General features: G+C 31.2%; 1 protein-coding gene across 1 annotated transcript in view; it reads left to right on the forward strand.

Moving 5' to 3' along the window:
- Positions 1-14,760, forward strand: part of LOC129216615 (tolloid-like protein 2) — a 78,490-nt gene extending 63,730 nt beyond the window's left edge. The window contains exon 6 of the mRNA XM_054850831.1: positions 14,513-14,760. Coding sequence (XP_054706806.1) covers positions 14,513-14,760 — 248 coding nt within the window. The remainder of the gene's footprint in view (positions 1-14,512) is intronic.
- The last annotated feature ends 8,243 nt before the right edge of the window (positions 14,761-23,003 follow it).

Consider the following 23,003-nt stretch of genomic DNA (forward strand, 5'->3'; position numbering starts at 1 on the left):
AAACTGTAAAAAAAAAGGTTATGACTAGGCTTGCCAGATTTCTGAAATGTTTAACCGGAACACTGGAAGAGAAACCTGCCTCCCCCCTCACCCAGTGTTCGCGGGTATTGAAAAGGGTTCACACCCTTGGCTGGTTTAGAGTATTTTAGACGGTAGTTCATTCTTAATGCTATAAATAAATGGTTACTAAATTGTGAACTAAAACCAGGAGTAATAATACACGACCTCAGCAGAAAAATTTAAACATTTTATTTTCTACATGTTAATATTTTAAAGTTACTTAAGAAAGGAGAAACACTTTAAATAAAAAAAAAATAAACACTATTTACATGTACTTTTCATTAGCTAGAATTCTTTTTTTTTAATATTGTTCTAAAAACCTTCACAAGCTAATTCAATATCAACTTTACATATTAATGTTGCCAATGACAAAATAATTATTCTAAATTATCCTTCACAGACTGTTTTGGTCATCTAAAGTCAAATTTATCATTTTCCGGGACGTGAAGTAAACCGGCCGGGACACCGGAATTTTGTCTAAAAACCGGGATTGTCCCGGTCAAACTGGAACGTCTGGCAAGACTAGTTATGACGTTCCTGTTACACATTGATAACTTGAGATATATTTTCGTGACTGGCATGTTCACATTTGCTATTTATCTTGTTATTGAAAACTACAAGTAGTGCAGAATAATAGGGGTTTCTTACTAAGTTAGAATGTAAAACTATACAATCATATTAAAATATCAGAGATAAGAAAGTACAAATGAACTGCTTTGAAAAACTTTAATTGTTCTAGAGGCTTTGAAAATAACTTAAAAAGTTTCTGAAACTGCTTGAAAAGTGCTTCAATTTTATTTCCTATCATGTGCATAAAGTAGGAACTGTCCGAATGGTTAGGGTGTTATTTTCTCATTACCTAATTTTTAAATAAGTCCACAATTTCTTTTAAAGCATTTTAAAATCTTGATCGTTTTTCAGTAAATTCAGTGTTCTGTTTGTTGATGAGTTGAAGGGATGATCAAAAACTAATAACACCGAGAGTCGATGTGAGCAAGTGGCAATGCGTCATCGTTTCTCCTCCCTCACTGTCGAACCAAGAGCAATTGGTATTTTGTATTGTCTTAGTCTGCAAAATAGTATAAAGTTTAAGATTTTTTTTTCTTTTTTTCCCCCCTGATGTTTTTGCAGTTTCTATTATCCCGTATAGGGCATCAAAATGCAGATTTTTTTTAATGTATTCTTCAAAAATTTTCCCGGGGGAGAAACCCCCCGGACCCTCTAAAATTGGAGATATTCTACTCTAAACCCAAAGGAGGTCGCTACATCACTCTTCTGATATCCCTCCTCCTCCAAGGTAAAAAAAAAAAGAGCACTGCAGAATTGTTTATTTTATTTTTTATTTTTTTCGTTAAGCACACACACGCGGAGGAAAAAACACGTCGTGAGGGAAAAACAATTATAAAATGGTCTGTTTTGCTATTGACATAAAGTTGTCCGAGCTCCAAGAAGGGTTCCCCATATATGAAATCGCAAATGAATTTTAACTGAGAAAAAACACCTTTTTATTAGATTAATTAAAAAAAAAATTTGGGGGGGGGGGGATATTTATGTGAAAATGGAGCCTAGAAGGAGGAGGCTAAAGGTTAAAATGAAAAGTTAGGGGCCCTGTAGAAAGTTGCATAGGGGCCCACAAATCCTGTCGACGGCCCTGCTTGTTGTTGGGAAATCGGGAAAATTCGAAATGACGGGCCTGCCAATAGCTCTTAAAATATTGCTAAAATTCAAGGGCTCGCACTTATTGAAAGGAATTTTCACTTTGATTAAGTAGTCGGTTAATGCTCTTTGTATTCCAGTTCATCATCGAATCATTTGGCCTTGGCCCACCAACCAAATCCGCCGAATCGATCAACCACCTTCTAACGACAGTTCGTGCTGTCCTCGTACGATTATGTCTTTCCGTCGCGCATAGTTGCTCGACTTTGAAAGTGAATCGTCTTGATTCCTGAGACTTTTTCTTTTTCTTTCTTTTTTTTTCACGTTATCCTTTGTTTTTCGCGTATGATATCGATAAACATCGTTTGACTACGATACTTAAAAATGGCTACCAAAGTTCTTGTACCCTCCAGGTAATGAACGGATTTATGTCTCATCTTTTTCTAACAGTGGAGCTCTCGTGTAAGTAAGGATTCGTAGAGCTTTGTCAACAACAAGCACATTAATGACTTTTTTCTTTAATTGTTGTTGTTGGCTTAAAATCATGTCAAACATTAGTAGATATTTGTAGTTTTTTTTTTTTTTTTTTTTTTTGTGTGTGTGTGTGTGTGTGTGTGTGTGTGTGTGAGTGCGTATGTGTTAGAGTTTGAGGCAATTTTCTTTGTCGGACCTAAGCTACGGAGCCGTGTTCTGCAGGAGCTGATCTTAAGACGAATTAGCGTTTCTCAACCTCTTTTCGCCCGCCTTCAGCTTGTGTATAAAATTTACGTTAAAATTCCTAAAATTTAAATAAAATTAAATAATAGTTTAAAAACTAAAAAAACAAGCATTAGTAGCAAAATGAACTAAAAAGTTTAAAATAACCTTTGGATGACAAGTATATAAAGTAATTGACCAAACAACACTTCCAGAAGTTAATTGAACATTGGCAGACGTACATAGTCCCTCAAGGTGACCTTTTGAAGATGGATATGCTTCGGTAATGTGAACTATTCCGGGTAAGGTTTTATACAGCTTGTCCCCGAACTTTTGGATCGTACTACGTACAATCTGTAAAGGGCAGGGCTGCGGAGTCGGAAGGAAAATGGCCGACTCCGATCCCGACTCCTGGATTTTGAAACGCCCGACTCCAACTCCGACTTCGACTCCAGATTTTTTTTAATTGTATTTTTTCAACTCCCTCTCTCCCTTCAGGGGAAGGGGGAAAACCTCTAAACAGAGATTGAAATATTAATTCCTTTTTATGACAATTTCGCATTTTGTTTTTTATTGTAAACCCAAGACGCATACAACGTTAGAAATTCAATTTAAAAATCAAATTTAACAATAGTTACGAGTTAAAAAGTGAGATGACTTAAACATCCCTTTTAAAAAATTTAAAAAGGATTATCTGTAATTTGCCCCCGTTTAATGTTTAACAAATAGATATTGATCAAATCGTGTGCTTTCAATTTTTGAAAACTGTAACATGTGGGGAAAAAAAAGCATTTTTTCTAAATCCAAGTTATTGAGAGGGAGTGGTTTGCTCCGGGTGACACCCATCTGGTAGATGACACCCAAAGTTAATTTCAGAGTTATAAAAAATATAAATATTTTAATTCAGAAAATTTTTGCGAATATATTTTAAATTATATTTCATCAATAAAATTTCAACGAAAATCGGGCACATATACGTCAAGAGCTAATTTTACACAAAATGCGTAGGTATACAAATTTGTACGAATGGCCTTTACAATACCTATATTTCTTCTTCGCTAAATTTTTAATTTAAATTTTGTTGGCTGCTTTAGAATTAACCTTAATATGAAGATTTTAAGATTAACTGCAATTATTAAGTGTTGTAATCAAGAAATCATTTACACTTAATTTGTTCCACACTTTTTAGTGAGAACCAAGCTTACAGAAATAGAAAAACATTAGATTATTTCATCGGATCATTTGGATTCGTGCTTTCGCGCCAGAATTGCCGATCACCCTTAAACGTTTCAACCTTAGCTACGGGCCTCGACTTACTAATTTGTTACGTTTCTTTTCTATTTTATAACTGAGATCTAACAAAACACTATATTTCTATTTTTATTTGAAAGTAATTACTTGAAAACGTTAGGCAACAAAACCGTTTGCTGACAGTTGCTATTAGTTAAGTCGAAAAGCAATCAAACTAATGGACGGCTACAGAAAGTTCGCTAAGCACTCAAGCTAGCTGATTGCCATAATGGCAGTTACTTTCTCATTAGTATCTTTTAATACATGTAATCGAACAAATAGGTAGTCAGTTTTTAAAAAATTCAAGGAGAGTCAGTGAAAAGGAAAGAAAAAAAGAAGCCCGGAGTCGGAGTCGGCATGTTTTCTAACAACTCCGATTCCGACTCCTTTACCCCAAAATCAGTCCAACTCCGACTCTTCGATTCCGACTCCGACTCCACAGCCCTGGTATAGGTGTAGTTATGCTTCTCCTTTTTTGAGTGCTGTACGATGAAAGATAAAGAACAACAGTCAGAAAGAAAAAAAAAGTGGAAAAAAAAGAGACTTTAATAACCAATTGATTTGTTTTGTTTTTGATTTTTTTTTAATTGAACATATAACTAAGATTTCAGTAATATTATAATAATGTATGGATTTAGGTACACTAAACATAATTAAAAAAAATTAAATTACGTTGTTTAATCATTGAAAAAAAAAATAAGAATAGAACTATGAAACCGTCAACAAATTACGCAATTAAAATGGAAAGATTGCACGTAGACATTTTTTAGTCATCAAATTAAACAAAAAATGTAACAGATAAATTACAATATTAAATCATAATAGGAATATTTTTGTGCTTATTTAAAATTTATGAATAGAAAAGTTTGCATTTTTCATAAAAACTATAACAGTGACATAAATTTTGCTGAAAAAAGAAATAGCCATGAAAAGAGCGAGGTTCTTAAAACGCAGCTACAATAAACAAACTCAATACTTACACCAAGTTAATAACTGAATACATATACTACTTGATCTGATGTTTGCACATATAATATTGAATAATTTGATTATTTAATCTTTTATGAAGCTTTACAAACAAGTTCGAATTAAATTTTTCAATTTAACAATAATTTTCTGAAATTTAAAAAATTGCATAATAGAAAATCCTTGAAACTTTTCTATAAAAAACGAAAATAACTTATTCATTGATTTTATATAAATACATAAAAATAGTTACTTACAACAGAAAAAAAAAATCGATTGCTATTAATGATGCAAAAAAAAAAAGGTACATTACGAAATATAGGTGAAACAAGTATGAGAAATATGCAAAATGACATTTCTCGACCAAAATAAATAATTGGTAAATATTTAAGAAATGCTTCAAACGACGAAGGAGGGTTAGGGGGGGGGGGGTCACCCTCTGATTTTGGATTAAATCATACTTAGGCCCCAACTTCGGCTTCATTTTTTTAGTACAGAACCGCTACCACCAACGCCTCGGAAGAGTTTCTAAATCTACTTCAGCACTTCCGAAGAAAAAATTCATAAGTCCCTTTATTTCCAAATTATGTCACCATTCAAAACGTCAGTAGATAGAAATTGAGAGTTCTGCTGCAGCCGGGGGAGGTGGGGAGCCGCTCCCCCAGCCATTCCTTCCCTCCCCCAGCCGTTCCTTCCCTCGCCGCGTGAGTTGAGTTGTTCGTGAAAGATTACGAGGTTTCTGGTTGTCATGACAACCAGAGTTTTGGGATGGCAACACTTCGTAGAAGTTTTCGGATGGCAACACTTGTTTTTCGTAACCTTTTACGAGTTTTGGGATGGCAACACGTTTTGGTTGTGCAGAGTTTTAAGTTGGCAACACTCAACGTAGAAGTTTCGGATGTGAATATTTTTACGCGAACTTTGAAGATTTTATTTTTGCAATGCTCCTGGCGCCATCTATTGAGAGGTTGATTTTTTATTTCCGGACTTTGAATATTTCTGCGAATTTAATTATTTTTATTTTTACAGAATGTCGCGGCCGGGAATCGAACACGCGTCCACCAAAAAGCATTGACGCTTTAATTGACGCGCGCATGCCAATTAAGCCACCAATGCTTTCTATCTAGAGGAAGTTAAAATGAAACTCAATATAATTTTCACATGAGGTAAATGCACATGGCGCCATCTATCGTGACTTTGAGTATTTTTTTCCGGACTTAGAATATTTCCCTGAATTTAATTATTTTTATTTTTAGAGTGTCAGGAATCGAACACCCAAACTTTGAGTTAGCAAAAACGTATGATAACCACTATGCTATATTTTCCATTACTCTTTCAGTCTTAATTTGAATCTGTACCATGACAACGAATATTACAATTAAATTAATTTTAAAACCATCAATTAATTTACTCTTTAGTACTAATCAAGACGCATCATTAACTAAATTTCAGCTCATAATTGAAACTCATCATTATTATTATTTTTCATAATAACACAGTTTTTCACTTAAGTTAAGATTTATTTAAATACAACCCATTCGAGATTTTAGATTTATTTCAATGCTTTGTGGACTTGAAATATATTTTAAACTTTGATTTTCTTTTTCATGCATTTCAAACTTTATCATTTTTTTTTTTTTTACAACATTGATTCTTTGCATGAATTTCAAAACTTGCAATCAATTTACTCTTAGCATTAATTAACACTTATCATTAACAAATTTTCACGGAATTTTTTTTAAAAATCATCTTAAATATGTTTTTTTTTTCTTTTTTTAATTTTATACAGCAAAATATTTTTTCTAACTTGTTAAATTTTCTTAACTATTTTTTTTTCTTTGTCAAATTTAAAAAATAATTTTTCTAACTTGTAAAAATTTCCAAGAAATAATTTTCTTAACTAATTTTTTTTTTTTTTTACTTTCATACAACAAAATATTTTTTCTTACTTGTTAAATTTTCGAAGAAATAATTAACTTAAATATTCTTTCATACATTTTGAACTTTAACGTTTTTTCCTGTCATTTACCACTTTGATTTTTTTTTTCACTATTTTAGCGTTTTTCAATTATTTTCAGTCTTTAACTATTTTTTTTACATTTTAGTCTTTAACTAATTTCAAGCATTTCAGGCTTAGATTATTTTTTTCATGATTTTGATTTTTTTTTTTTTAGTATATTTTAGAGTTTGATCATTTTCTCGCCTGTTTTACCTTTATCGTTTTTTTTCCCCGATATTTTTAAACTTAGAAATTTTTCACAATTAGTGACAGGAATCGAACCTTCAAATTTTTCGAAACATTATCAGGTCTACAATTTTCATCCAACTATTTTAATTTAAAAACTTGCAATCAATTTACTCTTAGTAGTAATTAACACTTATCATTATCAAATTTTCATGGATTTTAAAAATCATCTTAAATAATTTTTTCATGTAAGCAAATTTTGCACTCAAGTTACATTTCATCACTTTATATGCTTTTCAAGAGTTTCATTTTATTTATCACATTTTATTTAATCAACTCTAATAATTCTTTTTTGATTAGTATTTAACTTAGTCATTTCATCGTATAGTATTTTACTTTACTTTATTTATTTTTTTTTTTTTCATACAAGCACTCTTGTTAGAATAAAACAAAATTTTCACGAAGTAGATTCACTTTGACTATTTCATTTTCCCAATAATATTTTATTTTATTTTACCATACTTTACTATTTTACTTACTGCGTTTTACTATTTATCATTCATTACAGCTTTTCCAAAATATTACTTTACAACCAACTAATTTCATTAACAGAATTTTCATTACAATTTATAAATTTCAGTTTTATTTAATTATTTTTACCTACGGTAAAATAAAACACATCACATAAAAATGTTAAACATCAATGAAGAACCCAAGAAATGTTAAAATTATAAGTCGAGTATCAAAACTTCATGTCAGCAAATTTTAAAAATAGACTCACCGAAAAATAACTTCTACTGAAATTCATTTCAAAACTTACAATCAATTTACTCTTAGCATTAATAAACACTTATCATTAAGAAATTTTCATGGATTTTAAAAATCATCTTAAATAATTTTTTCATGTAAGCAAATTTCGCGCTCAAGTTACATTTTATCACTACATATGCTTTTCAAGAGTTTTATTGAATTTATCACATTTTATTTAATTATTTTTGATTAGTATTAAACTTAGTCATTTTATCGCTTAGTATTTAACTTAATCATTTTCTTGCTTGTTTTTACTTTATCGTTTTTTTTCCCCCGATATTTTTAAACTTAGAAATTTTTCACAATTAGTGACAGGAATCGAACCCACAAATTTTTCGAAACATTATCAGGTCTACAATTTTCATCCAACTAATTTAATTTAAAAACTTGCAATCAATTTACTCTAAGTAGTAATTAACACTTATCATTAACAAATTTTCACGAATTTTAAAAAATCAACTTATTTAATTTTTTTCCAGTAAGCAAATTTCGCACTCAAGTTACATTTCATCACTTTATATGCTTTTCAAGAGTTTCATTTAATTTATCACATTTTATTTAATCAACTCTATTAATTATTTTTTTTATTAGTATTTAACTTAGTCATTTTATCGCATAGTATTTTACTTTATTATTATTTTTTTTTCATACAAGCACTCTTGTTAGAATAAAACAAAAATTTTCAACCTTCATGAATTAGAATCACTTTGACTATTTCATTTTCCCAATAATATTTTACTTTAACAACTAATTTCTTTAACAAAATCGATATCATTTATTTTAGTCTTTATCCTTTTCGAACGATACATTCAAATGGACAGCTATATGTTAAATTAAGAAACTTAATCTAAAATTTGACAAATTAAGTTATAGCTAAATACTGACTAAAATTAAGTACAAAAGACTAACCTTTTTGGGGTGAAATCCCTCAAGTACCAGCTATCGCGAAGTTATTTAAAAACAATGAATGAAATTGTAATAAGTGGATTGTTAATTATAACTCAATCTCACAAATTACAACTACACGCATGTTTTATTTGAAATCGCTGCATACGGCTGGCTGCCCATCGGCGAATCAACGCGGTTGTTGAAAAAAGCTTCCCTCATCCTACAGCACTTCGGATCGTCCACCCACACCGATTCGAATTGAGAAAATGACTTTATCAATATTGCTATCTACCCCTTTACCGATAACAGATAACAAACCCCACGTGCGAGTATTCTTCACCCCCCTAGCCTACGTCTTTCAAGTGTCGTCACTGTTTCTGATCCATTAAAATTAGTTCACGTTTCTCAAATATCAAGCACATAGATTGACAATAGCCTGATGTCAGGTTTTCCAAACAGAATTTTAGATTTTAATTCGTAGTTTCGAATTAATTTCTTTTTCATTTCAAACTTATAAAAAGAAAAAAAAAAAAAAAAAATCCAGCTTGTAAGAATATTTCTTTCAAAAACAGATTTTTGATTCAAAACAGTATTTTTTCAAACTGGTAATATTTTTCTACTTATAAATATGAAATCAATTTTTTTTTCCTTCAATCATATTAAATGTTTTAAAGAAATAATTTCTCATACTTCTAATATTTTTCTACTAATAAAAAATAAAATCAATTTTTTTTTTCATAATTTAAAAAAAATAAAATAAATTTCCTCAACTGAATCTTCAAGCACAATGATTTAATTAAATTTAAAACTCAATAACACTTTACTCTTAGTATTAATAACTCTAAGTATTAATTAACAGACACGCATTACAAATAATAATAATAATAATGTTTATGATACTTAGAAATCATCCACTCAAGCTTTCAAATATCCATCTAGCATGTTATTGTTCATTCGTGTGAGGGAACTTGTAATTAAACTTTACTCATCAACCGAAATTATGCGCGAAAATATCACATTTTTAGCACTTAATATAATCCTACAATTAACAAATTGGTTTTAACTTTGAATTTAAGAAAAATAAAAACTATTACACACTTAGTAATATATCTATCGATGTATATTATTTCATGACAAATCACAAATAGGTGAGAGTCTTTTATCGATAATGTGACCAACTAAGTTAAGAAAGAGCGTTCTTATCTCATATGAGAATTTATAAGTCTTTAATATTTCTCTTTAATGTAAGTGTATTGATAAGTACGAGTTTGTGTATGTGAATATAACTGTGTATTGTTTTCAAACCATTGACATGTTTAAGCTTTACGATTCTAATTTTGACTTTCCACTTAGCATTAGTCGAAGTCCTTCGCATGTATTAAACTATAGAAATATCACAAAAATTATATTTTCATTCAGTCTTAATTACAAAACCATACAATAAGATGAAGACAACACCGATAGTATAAAGATTACTTACAAGAAAGTGCATATAAAAAATATATGTAAGAGTGATTTCAAAGTATAATCTATCAACCATATTCAACAACTCAATAAAAACACAAGTCTCTTTTAAAATGATAAACACAATTTATTCACACACACAGTAAAAGACAATTAAATAAACTTACATCTTTAAGTAAAACTTCAAAACTTTCAAGCATATTTTTAACATCGATTGCATCAAATAAATCAGACACATGACATTTTAAACATGGACTATCAACATTCAATGTAACGAAGTCACGAGTCAAGTTTTCCCAATTAACATTAAAAAGAGTCTGTTCGAAAAAAGTGTCGAACTTTCGACCCCTTGTTAATGATTCACATTCATGCACTCTCATGTAAAAAATGAATCCATTTTTACAATCCACACATTCTTTTTTAGAAAGGTAGTTTATGTTGCATATGAGCTCATCAAATAGACACTTACGTAGAGAATCAGCCAATTTACCAACTTCTTGTGATGTATATGTGCTGATTTTATCACATCGACAATCACAGGGATATTTTTTCTTAATTTCCGAAAGGATGTACTCTTTTAGAGTATAAGTCATAAGTTTGTCTTTGACACTACGTGAGATACAAGGGGACGCGTAGCACAATTTGTCAATCTGGCTTTCCAAAAGTAGAACTCTATCAGGCATCAACTGGAACACTTCTCGTTTCAGTTTGAACAATCATTGCACACTAACACAGATGCTACCATTCGCACTCTCGACGAATACACATAAGTCCTTTTTTATAACAAAAGCGAAATCACGGTCTTCGATTAATTTTTTATTTATATTTTTACGTAGGCTTGAAATAAGTGATCCCCACACATCTGGTTCTAAGGAAATACCATCCTTAGTTGGTCGAAGAATACCATCTTTCCCACACGTATATCTTCTAATATGCACGCGTGTACGTTTTCGAAAAGTATTCACTAAAGTGAAAATACAATCACCCAAGTGTATCATATCATCAGGTTGTGGAGAAGCCTCAATGTTCATTTTCATGTTCGTTGCATCCATCTGTTCATTTTCAGGCTTCAAAATTTCAGAATGATTTTCACCAACGTTACTCATTCTTAACTCTCATAGGATTAGGAGTCACAATACTAAAATAACTTCCTGTGAACTTAAAAAATAAATGAAACTAGGTTTTAACACTAGCGGGTGAAGAAAAATCATATGTACATAGAACAAAATTTCACGACGCCTTTCAAAGCTCAGAATCATTTTCAGAGTGATTCAGAATATGCACAAGACTTTGAAAATTAATTTTAAAAGAATAAAGCGAAAAAATCATACGTACGAACAAAAATCACAACATTTTTAGCATTTTATTCGTTTCTATGTGCGTTTGTTTTAGTTTTCAATTCCGCCATTAGACAGTGACTTCAGTGCCCCCTATAGTTCGTTGGAGTTGCGAATAATTCAGACATTGGGATGGTCGTCAAGTTTTTGCATGTGTAATTTTGTTTTTGTTAGGAATATTGCTTCCTCGTCAAGCATGGGGAGGGATCAGAAAAAGGAAAAGTATAGAAGAAAGTTTCGTGATGGCCACAACATACTAGTTGGGTTATGACTTGAGATGACTATGAGAGAGATATACGTACATCCAGTTGCAAGAAACAACGCAATAATTAACTTGTTTGGTACATGAATGCAGTATTAAAAACTCTTTCAGGGGTGACTAAAATAGAAATTCATACTAAAATTTAAGTAAACGCAATTTTATATGAAAACAATAGCTCCCTTTACTTTGTATTAAAAAGTGAAACAGCAAAGGTCTTTTTTTTTTTTTTTAAACATCGGCCAATTCCATCGGCTTTTTGAAGTATTTTAAGTCCGATGGGCCGATGTTTCCTCCAATCGATGCCGATGGCTAAATTGCTGAACCATCGGCGCCGATGCATCGGCAGGGCCTGGTTACCGCACAGGCCAACTAGGCCTGGGCCTGGGGCCCCATCTTCCTCAGGGGCCCCGATTTTTTAAAAAACTTATACATAGCATTAAAAAATCATGCATTTGTGTGAAAATAATGAAAATTAACGATTGAAAACATACCTCTAAAATATTGTTAAATATTATTCTGCATTGACTAATTGTAATAGAATAAAGAGGAGGGCCTCCAAAGCATTGTGGGCGTTGGGCCTCACATTTAGTTAGTCGGGCCCTGTGCATCGGTCGAGTCCTATTTTATTGTACATCTAGGATTTTATAATTCAAAATGTAGGGGAGACTGGGGATTCTTGATCCCTGGGGATACATGATCCCACAGTCAAAAATGTACCAAAATCCTTAAGTAGAGATTTGAAACCTGACAATATGTTAAAGTTGTACTTGTACATAAAAACTGGCAACACTTTGTTTTTCCCCAAACATTTTATTTTAGCTCAAGAAATGATTGTCTGAATGTGTCAAGGGAAACTTTTTTTTTTTAGGAAAGCATTCTGAAGTTTACACTGTCCGTTTATATACAATTAAACAAAAAATACCTAAGTGTTATGTTAAAGTATAGACAGTCTTAAATATTTGAGGCATATTTTTAGTAAATTGCCACTTATTGTTAATAGTGGAACAAGTTCAATTGTGAAAATCGCACAAAAATACTTGTACAGTTTGTTTCGCACTCTTGGCTTCCTTAAGAGGTTTTCCATCTCCAGCTCAGTCACTTTCCTATGCCGGGCTGATGAGTGCTAATAAGCACGAAACTGCAGTAATCGGCTGGAAGTGACTGAGCTGGCGGTGTATTTCATGTATTTCAAGCACACGTAGCTTTAAGCCGAGTTAGGTCCCTAGAGGGACTAATTATCTGTAGTTTAAACCACCGCAAGTTACTTAATTAACCTCACGATACAAACTCTCTCAATGAAATGACAAGATTGCGAGTCTTATAATCATAATGACTAAGTCAATGAAAATTAACTAAAAAGTGTAAAATAAAAACAATTATTAAATAAAAACAAAAAACCCGACTGCGTAAAAACCAAAAAAACTAAAAAGAAAAATGTATAAGCCCAGTAGTTTAGAATGCTATTAAGTACTACTGAATAACTGCACCATTGAAATAGTTTTATATTCGTACATAAATAAGACATATCATAAATTCAAAAACAGAATAGAAGGATCAACAGTCGGGGCCCATTCCTTTTTCAATCAAGGAACCCTATAAAATTTGAATGGGCCCCGACTGTTGATCCTTCTATTCTGCTTTTGAATTTATAATTTCTCTTATTTGTGTACGAATATAAAACTATTTCAATGGTGCAGTTATTCAGTAGTACTTAATAGCATTCTAAACTACTGGGCTTATACATTTTTCTTTTTAGTATTTTTGGCTTTTACGCAGTAGGGTTTTTTGTTTTTATTTAATAATTTTATTTGTTGTAATTTTAGTTTCATTACTCTACTTTTAAAAAAATGTTAGTTTTATTTATAAAATATATTAAATATATTGTTCATAACTGTATTGGAGAATAAGTAACTGATCAAAAACATCATAAGTTCACTAAAGTTGTGTACATTTTTTTTTACAAATGTCGCTCCTAGTGAAATTTAAAACAATGATATTCTGTGTTCACCTTATTATAATTTAATAAAGCAAATTAGAAATTGTGCTATTTTTTAGAAGCATTATGTAGAAAACTAAAATGCATAGATAAATTACTGAGCTAATGAAAAGTCTATGTATTTTCTCAGTGGGATCAAGTATCCCCCATGAAGGGATCATGTATCCCTTGATGTGGGGATATATGACTCCTTTATGAAATTATTGAAAAAAAAATTTTTTTTACCAAGACTATCTGTTTAATTTCAACTAAAAAAAATACTGTCAGAAAGAGGAAAAAATTACCTTTCTACAGCAGAGAAAAAAATTGAAAACTAAAGTGGGAATCAAGTATCCCCAATCTCCCCTACTTACAGTACAAAACAGTAATAATTTATTCAAATTTTGCTTTTTGTATGTAATTCTCAAAATGAATGAATGAAATGATAAAGCAGAAACCAATTTGTAAGCAAAACTGCTTTATAAATAACATTCCTCATAAAAAGTCTACTATTATTGAGTAAGTTGCCTTAACCATTGCCATAAGAAATATAAAATTTCAAACTATCAAGTAGAACAAACTCTTATTACTTTATCTAGAAAGTAACAAGTCATGATATGTTGGGTGCGAATTTCGTCTCCATTTCATTCCATTTGTAGACAGAAGAAACACGACGAGTTGGGTCCCATTGCAGTTCGTGATGGCGAAAAACATAAATTGAGAGAATTCAGGACTCCAAAATTCAAATAAATGCCAGGAATATTTGCTTGATGTATATATATTTTTTTTAAAAAATTTTTTAACAAAAAAGCGTTAAAAAATTTAATTGGTTTGATTCAATTATTTATTTATCTATTTATTATATTTGATTTATATCTTTAATTACATATTTGACAAGTTTGTTTTAAACTTTTCTTTTCCAGAAACTTTTCAGTATCCAGCTGGACAAAACGAAATTGTGATCACTTTTACCTCAACAAAGGGTAATTTAAATTCGTTCGACATACAAGTGGTGCAACTGCCTGGTCCGTGCGACAATTTTCTCGGACTGAATGCAACAGGTACTTATGACCAAAACTTGACTTTGAATGCAAATGCAACAGAAATTCACGATAACAAAGATGAGTTAAACACCATCGAAAAATTTGATTCTCATTTATTGACCACTTAAATGTGAATTCATAAAAATGTGCCTTTTGTTGTTTTGTATTTTATATCATGCATATTCCTGAATTTCTTGGACTTGCCAACAACAAATTTAGGATGTCGTCAAGCTGTTCCGTCATCGCAAAGCATTTCCTGATTGACATGTGAAGGATAACCACATGGTTGAATAATACATAATGATTGAATAATACATAAAAATTTCATTTTCATGATTTGAATAGTATTTTAACTGAATTGAAGTGTAGTACGATATCGTTCATCTGATGAAAAAATTCCTAAGATTCTCAAAGACAAATTAATTATCATAGCATTGACTTACTTGTTCTTTTCGAACAAAAAACTAAATCAGTTGGTGGGTTGGTGATAGCTTAGTATACATGATGGCTTCTTGATAGTCTGTTTTGTCCTCTTTTAAGAGTTTTTACTTTTCATCCACCAATAGTTTTGTCGATGGATTGCATACGTCGATTGAGCGCTGCGTATACATGTATGCTTCGTCAACTGATTACTTCACTGTTGAATAATTTCATCGACTAGTCAGGACGCTGCATGATATTTCCATCAACTGAAAAGCTTCGTTATTTATTTGGGCTTCAAATCACTATGTCCCCGTTATCAACAAGACATATGTTTCTTCAACTCTTCATTCTGTCCTGAATTTATGTATCTTCGTCAAATCAATCATTTCCTCAAAGATACACAGCCACTGAAGTGAACATTTTCTCGATTAGTACTATTCTGCCGTGCTAAGCACAAAAGTCATACCTGTACCTTTTACCAAAATTGAGTTATTGTCACGAGGTGCTTCTTTGTAACGTATTTTACCGAAATGCATTTTTTTATGGTTTTTGTGAATGGGAAATATTTTTAAAAAAAATCTTAAAAAGTGAAATTTGAACATAATATATGGAGACGTAAATCTTTAAAGAGGACTTTCTCATTTTGAGCTCAGCTGTAGGTACGACTTTGGTGCTTAGCACAGCAGTATTGGTCTACTAATCATTTTCACTGCCAGATATGTTCTATTGACTGATCTTTTCGTCGCCAGCTCTATTTGTCTTCAAACGCATTTCACCATCAGCTCGTTTCCTCATTCCTAAAAAGTTGAATGCAACAACAAATAACTGATCATTTCGGCGATAGTTAATTTTCGTTTACTAATCATTCCATAAGATGAAACATTCCGTTGACAGATCATTTTGTGCCAAAAAGCTAAAAAATCATTACGTCAGTTCTTTTGCTTTTTATACATTTGATTACAAAATATTTCATCGACTGAATAGTTTTGTAGCCAAAACCTTTGTAGGAGACTTTTTTTTTTTTTTTTTTTGTATAGATATCGTTTCGTCGAAACTTTTTTTTTTTACTTACAGACCATTTTACTAAAAGTTGCATTTCACTGACAGACAACATCGTTGCATTTAACAGAAACATTTGGCTTATGATTTTTCAAGATCCAAATGCAAATTAAGACAATTATTTAATCTTCCCAGGATATGATATAATTGCAACTTTAAAATATGTTGTACAATTTACAAAACTCTCTACAGAAGTATAGCTTCTTTTTTGATAAAAATAGGCCAGGTGTCAAGTAAATGGCATATCTCTCAATGAAATAATCCAACCACGAAAAAAACTGCTATCGCCGAAAAAGCTGTTCAAACACATATTCTATTTTTGAGTTAATCTGATGAGCAAAAGAACATATTGGCAAAGATTTTCTTTTTTTTTTACTTTGCCGGTTAAGGAGAGCCATTTTAACGGCCTAGTGTCGTGTCTGCTAATCTGGTTGCTATGCCGTAATAAAGTTGTAATGTTTGGTCAGCGGCTCAAATCTGATATCAGAGTTAGATAAAAATGCCCATCTAATTTACGAAAAGAAAATCAAAAGTCGAAAAATTTATGAAAATCAGAACACTTTAAAGAAAAAGAAAAACAAATAGAGTCTAAGCTAGTGCATCCATGAAATATTTTTTTGAAAAATTACATATTGGTTCAGTGACTATCAAATTCTGCTTCTGGCTACCAAGTTCATTCTGTAACCGATGTGTAAATTGTGATAAGTAACCACTTCTGGTTTGGTAACTGCTTCTAGTCAACTAGCTCATTCTTTAAATCATTTTAATCATTCTGAAAATGTTTTAAATCTTACCAATGATCAGAAATGTCAGAAAAAGTAGTCAATCTATAAATAAGATCATTGTTCGCTGATCGAGAAAACTGTACGAACAAGAATTAAATGAGTTTGTTTACAAAGTTAACAAACAAAGTATTTGCCGACGAAGTTGATTTGCTATGTTGACGATCCAATGTACAGTCGAAGAAATGTTTTGCTACATAAAATAGATAACGAGGTCGGCGAACGACAAACCTAACTATGTATTCATTCAGTTGTCGATGAACCAACGTTCCAGTCCAAGAAGCTGTGTTTATATTAAATCAATAGTCTTGTCAACGACGTTAAACGACAATGTCTTCGCACTAATCGACGTAATTGAAGTGCTATTTGGAATGCTTAGTTTTCTTGCTTATGGATTGACAAAAGAACGAAATTTACTTATCAACAAAATGAGCTGGTATCACTGAACCCTCCCCCCCCTTTTTTTGTTTCATTTCTCTGGTTAAGCTTTTTAAACATCGATTTTTTTTCCATCCCAAATGTTATTGTCCGCTCCTAGCATATGTTCAGCATGTCAACTGTCCACATCATGATGGAAAAAGATGTATGCTCAAAGTAGGCAAATTTCCCGACCGAATAAGGAAAAAAGATGATCAAGAAATTAATAGAATTATAAAACTACAATTTCTAGTTTGTACTATTGAAACAGTATTAAATAAAATACACTGTGAAAATCGGAAGTCTGGTAAACATCGATATTAACCGGTGAATATCAACATTCACACATTAAAGACATCGATGAAGAAATGAATATTTTCGGTGAACCACCGATGTTTACCGGATCAAAGTCCATTTTCGCCTATTTCAATCTTTCACGGTAACATATATACATACTTCATTCTTTCTTTTCCCTTTTCTGAATATGGCCATTATTTTATCACCTAGCCCTAAATTTAGAAAATTAGCGTAAAAAATACGTTTAAAAGTAAGTGAATAATTTTAGGAAAAAAAGTAAATGAACTCCAAGAAAATTTAGGTTTGAAAATTGCAAGCAAAGTACTTAACTCAAGACTGAATCAGAAAAAGTTGTTTGTTTGCTTTAAAAATCCTAATGTAAATTGTATAATATATTTCAACTACTACTGCTAAGCACCATAACTCATTGTGTCATTAACTCACGAGAAATCGGGAAATCAATTGGTTTTCCTACTTCTGTGTAAATAAATCACCAACAGGTTGTCATTGATAAATTCAAGTCATTCTGTTATGAAATATAAATTCTTTTCTTGCTGTAATAAACTTCTATTCTTCTCTTCTCTTCTTGTTTCATTTGTTCTTCTCTTACAAACTGTGATGAAAACTCTCCGTTACAATACCGGATGTGGAAATTTCTATACCCCATGGAAGCGATGCTGTTTCTAACTGAAGTTGGTAATTCACTATTCATATTTTTGGATTTACGACAACATTGCAGCAGGAATGCGAAATACTTAAAATCAAAAAGCATATTATTAATTCATTAGCAAGCTCACGATAAGCGCTCAAGTTTTAATTAGCTCATTAAAATTAAACAAGATAATTAAGAATGTATAAAAACCGCTGTTAAAAGCACTCAATACGAAATAAAAAAATTATACAAGGGAAAACAAGAAAATAGTTTCTGAGGATTGAAAAAAGAATTTAAAATATTACAACGGTTTATAATTTTATGCAATGAAATTTTATTAAACAGTTCAGAATTTTAAATAGTATAAGACTCTCATGAAAAAGTTAAGAGCTTTACTTTAAAAACAGTGTTTTAAAAATGATCTATATTTCAGTTTAGACATCAGAAATTTATGCATGTAATATTACAGCGTTAAAAAAGATTTGCGGCTATCCACAAATGATGAAAGATGGTCCTTTGATGAATGGGGGGGGGGTGAATTGGGACAGTTTGTTACAAGGAGGAAGGATGAATTAACAAAAAGTGCGACATCCCGCCTTTTTTGTAAGAATATGTTAATGAAAAATAGCCTGACATGTGACAAAGGGTGGAGAGAGAGAGAGTATGGTGAAGTTTGACACTTTGAGACAAAAAGGGATGAGAGGGGTAAAATGTTTGTAAAAAAAATTGTGACATATTTATAGACAGCCAGCTTATGAATTTGCATCGATTACAGAGAAAAATTCCCAAAATCAGATCACAAGGGGAAGTATCGAAAATTCATATCACAAGGTAGTCACAAAAATTTCACAAGAATCACAAGAATTTTCCCCGCCAAATCGCGGGGAAAATTCTTGCTGCCGCTAGGAATAGAAGAGGTGGGAGGAGGGAGAACTCAAAGCTAAAACACGAAAAATATACTATTCTTTTTACATTCTCTAATACCTATCGCATCTGAACCATTATTTTGCAGTAGAAGCCATTACAACAATGTATATTGCATAAGCGACGAACTTTGAATTAATCAAGAGGAAATGCGAATGTCAAACGACTACGCAACGAGATCACCCTCAAATATGTTCGTTTTTGAGACATTGTAGGTTTGGCAAGATCAGGATGTCCCCTGTCATAAACATATTCTTACAAAAAAACATTGTTGGTTTTGCAAGATCAGGATGTCAATATCCCTGTCTGACAACGAGGGATATTGTTGGATTTCGACCTTTGATAATTTCGCATGCTTTTTCCGGTGCGGTAAGTGTGATATACATACACTGAAAGGATATGGCCTGTCAGGAGTTTCAAAACAGCTATTTTTCAAGGAAACATTAATGTTCAAGTTTTTTTGGTCATATTTATGCTAATTTAATGTTGTTTAACTTTAAAAGCACAAAATAGCGATAGAAAACTACATACAGTCAATTCGCAATCACTCGAAATCCGATAACTCGAATATTACAATAACTCGAAGTTTTTATCAAGTTCCGATCCCTTTGTCTTTAATTCCATGCTAATTCTTCTCAATATTTCGAAGTTAACTTCCTTTAACTCGAAGTTTTTTCAAAGATGACACGAAATTTATTTCGAAAGAACAAAAAAAAAAGGAAAGAAACAAGTGACTATGAGAGAAAAATCAATTCACTTTCACTTGCAATTCCTGCAAAATAGGCCTCTAAAGCAAGAAGAGCACCTGACCAACCAATGTGCGATAAAGGAGTAACACGTGCGGAAATGAGTTAGCTTGTTTTCTTTTGTTGTACTGTACTGTTTACACTTTGACATGTTACTGGACTGCGAATTTGCTTTTAAGCTCTCAAATTGTCAAGTCAACTGACTGTACCTTCATTCAAAGGCTGACCTAAGTTAAGATGCGTTCCCCTTCATTCTTTAGTTTGATGATTTGCTGATAAGTTCCTGAGAGACAGAGTGAGTTTTCTTTACTATTACAGATATCTAAGCACGTAATCTGTCAATGATATAAAAAGAAAAAGAGAAACTTCTAAAGCGGTAGAATCCAAGAATCCGAATTTGAAACGAATGAATATGTTCACCTTTAATGAAGTAGAATCAGCTCTAGTCAAGTGGTTCCAGCAGTATCGTAATCAAAGCCATGCTTTTGATTTTTTTTCTTAATATTTTTGTTTAAACTGCACATATTGTGCTTAAAAACTTTTAAGTTCTGTAATTTTGTCTTATAGTACATATTAATTAAAATATTCGATGGTTTTTAATATTAAAATGTCGAAAACCAAACTAGCGGTAAGTTGAACTTCTGAAAAGTCGAAGTTTTTCATCGGTCCCTTGAGATTCGAGTTATCGCGAATTGACTGTATATTACAAAGAACCATTTTTTCAATACAAAATTTTGTGAGCTTATACAGTGGCTCCCAAAAGTGTTCGTACACCATGAAATTTTGTAGTAAAACCAAAATAACGCAAAACTGAATTAGAATATGAAGTCCAGTTTTTTTTCACATCATTCCTATGCCATTCTGAATAAAAACCAGCAGTTTTTTTCAAAATATTGCCAGATTTTATTTCAGAAATTTGTCAAAAAACGAAGAGACAGAGAAAAAATACGCCACAAAAGTCATCGTACACTGAAATATTTTCTAATAAATTCATGATTAAAATTATTATATGTGGTTATTTTATTGTTTTTGCATTCTAATGACACTGTAAAGTCATTTGCCTTTAATTTTTTGTTTATTTATTCCCTAATATTCTGCTTATTATTTTTAAATGGCAGGTATGCGTAGAAAACAACAAACACGATTCGAAATTTGAGTTTTTCCCATCGAAGTAGACATAAATTGGTTTAAAATGTCTCTAAATTAGTTAATTTATACCATTCTATAGTGAAGTGCTTGATAAAATGATTTAAAGACAAGAATCGGATCGAAAACAAGGTAAGAAAAGGTCAACTGGTAAAATTAACAAAGCGTGATCGGAGGTTTACAGTTAAAAAAATTATGAAAAATACACATTTGAGCGCTGAAAAAGTTTCTGCAGAATTGAATGAAACATTTTACTTTTAAAATTCACCTAAAATTGTTCGCCAAGTTTTATGATTAGCTGGATTAAAGGGAACCTTTTTTTTTCTTTTTCGTGCGAAAAATAGTAAGCATACGCTTTTCGTCTTAAAATCAATGATAAATAAGCTCAAAACGTTTGGAACAATGTCTTACTTATAGATGAAAATATATTCAATATTTTGGGTTCAATTGTTGTAGAATTGTTAATAGAAGAAAAAATGAGGAATTTAATCTTAAGAACTTAGCTGGATCAGTTAATCAGGACGGTGAAGGTGTTTTTGTGTGAGGGTGCATATCAGCATCAGGACTTGGATGTTTGGAATTTTTGAGGAAATAATGAATCATGCTGTTCATTTTAATATTTAAAAAAACAATTTTAAACTATTAGTCCAAAATTTGGTAATCGGAAACAACTTTCTTTTTATCAATATAACGATAAGAAGTACACGTTTGCGATTGATGCCTCAAAAATTGTCCTTAAACTTAGAAATATCTTCTAAATCGCCAGATTTAAACTTAATGGAGCATATTTGGAGATATCTGGCGGCTAGATTACGAAAATACACCATTGAAACGAAAAGCGAACTAGAAAGAGTAAGACTCGAAGAGCGGCTGAACACTTACTCAGAAATTGCATAAAAAAAGAAAGAAAAAACAATGAAATCTATTCCAAGACGTTTAAAAGGTGTTGTTGATACTGCATGATATTCTGCTAAATAATAACTTAATAAAAAGTTAGATTATTCGATAATATATAGACATTTTTTAAAGTGTACGAAGACTTTTGTGAGATAAAATTTCCGGCAATTTTTGGTTTTTGATTTTTTAAAAATTATGTTTTAATGTTTTATTAAAAATTTTCATGCAGTTTTGTTAAAAATAGATCATAGATCTTATAATAAAATAATTATTCCGAAATATTAATTCTAAGCAATGGATAATGGCCAATTTCATTGAAAGTCGTAGGTGTACGAACACTTTTGGGAGCCACTGTAGTTAAAAAACCATCCTGTAAAAATGTTTATCGGGAACTTTTGGGATTTTGTCGGATATGTATTCATCTGTAAGCTCACATCATTTTGCACGAAAAAAATCTGATAAAGACATCACACTATTTCCCGATTCGGCTATTAAAAAATCGATGATTTTTAAAAATTGTTCAAAAGAATATGCATGTATTTTTAAAAGTAATAGTACATTTTAACTGCATCAATTTCAGAAACTTTCCTGAATCTATGGTGAATATAATTCATACATCATTATTACTGTTTCAATAGGAATCAATAAATTAATAAAACTTGAATATGCCTACCTGAATTTTCGGTTTGGAGCGTCTGAGATAAAACTTCAATAATGAAAAAAAAAAAAATAATAATAATAACAATCCATCGAGAAATATCACAAACATATAATTAAGACATTCACATTTAATACATGAAACTATACATTACATGCACGACAGAACTGTGTTTCTTCCTTTTCACTTCTTAGGAAATTTAAATAAGAAATGTATTTCTGCACTTCAAAAAATAAATCAAATCCTTCATCTTTTTTTCTTTCTTTCTTTCTTTTTTTTTACTAAAAGAAGACTTAAATTATGTTCTCCGCCAACAAAAGGGCGAGAAAAAACACAACATTCATATTCCATTATAATACATATTTCTACT

This window comes from Uloborus diversus, chromosome 2, assembly GCF_026930045.1.
Source record: "Uloborus diversus isolate 005 chromosome 2, Udiv.v.3.1, whole genome shotgun sequence".
Lineage (NCBI taxonomy): Eukaryota > Metazoa > Arthropoda > Arachnida > Araneae > Uloboridae > Uloborus > Uloborus diversus.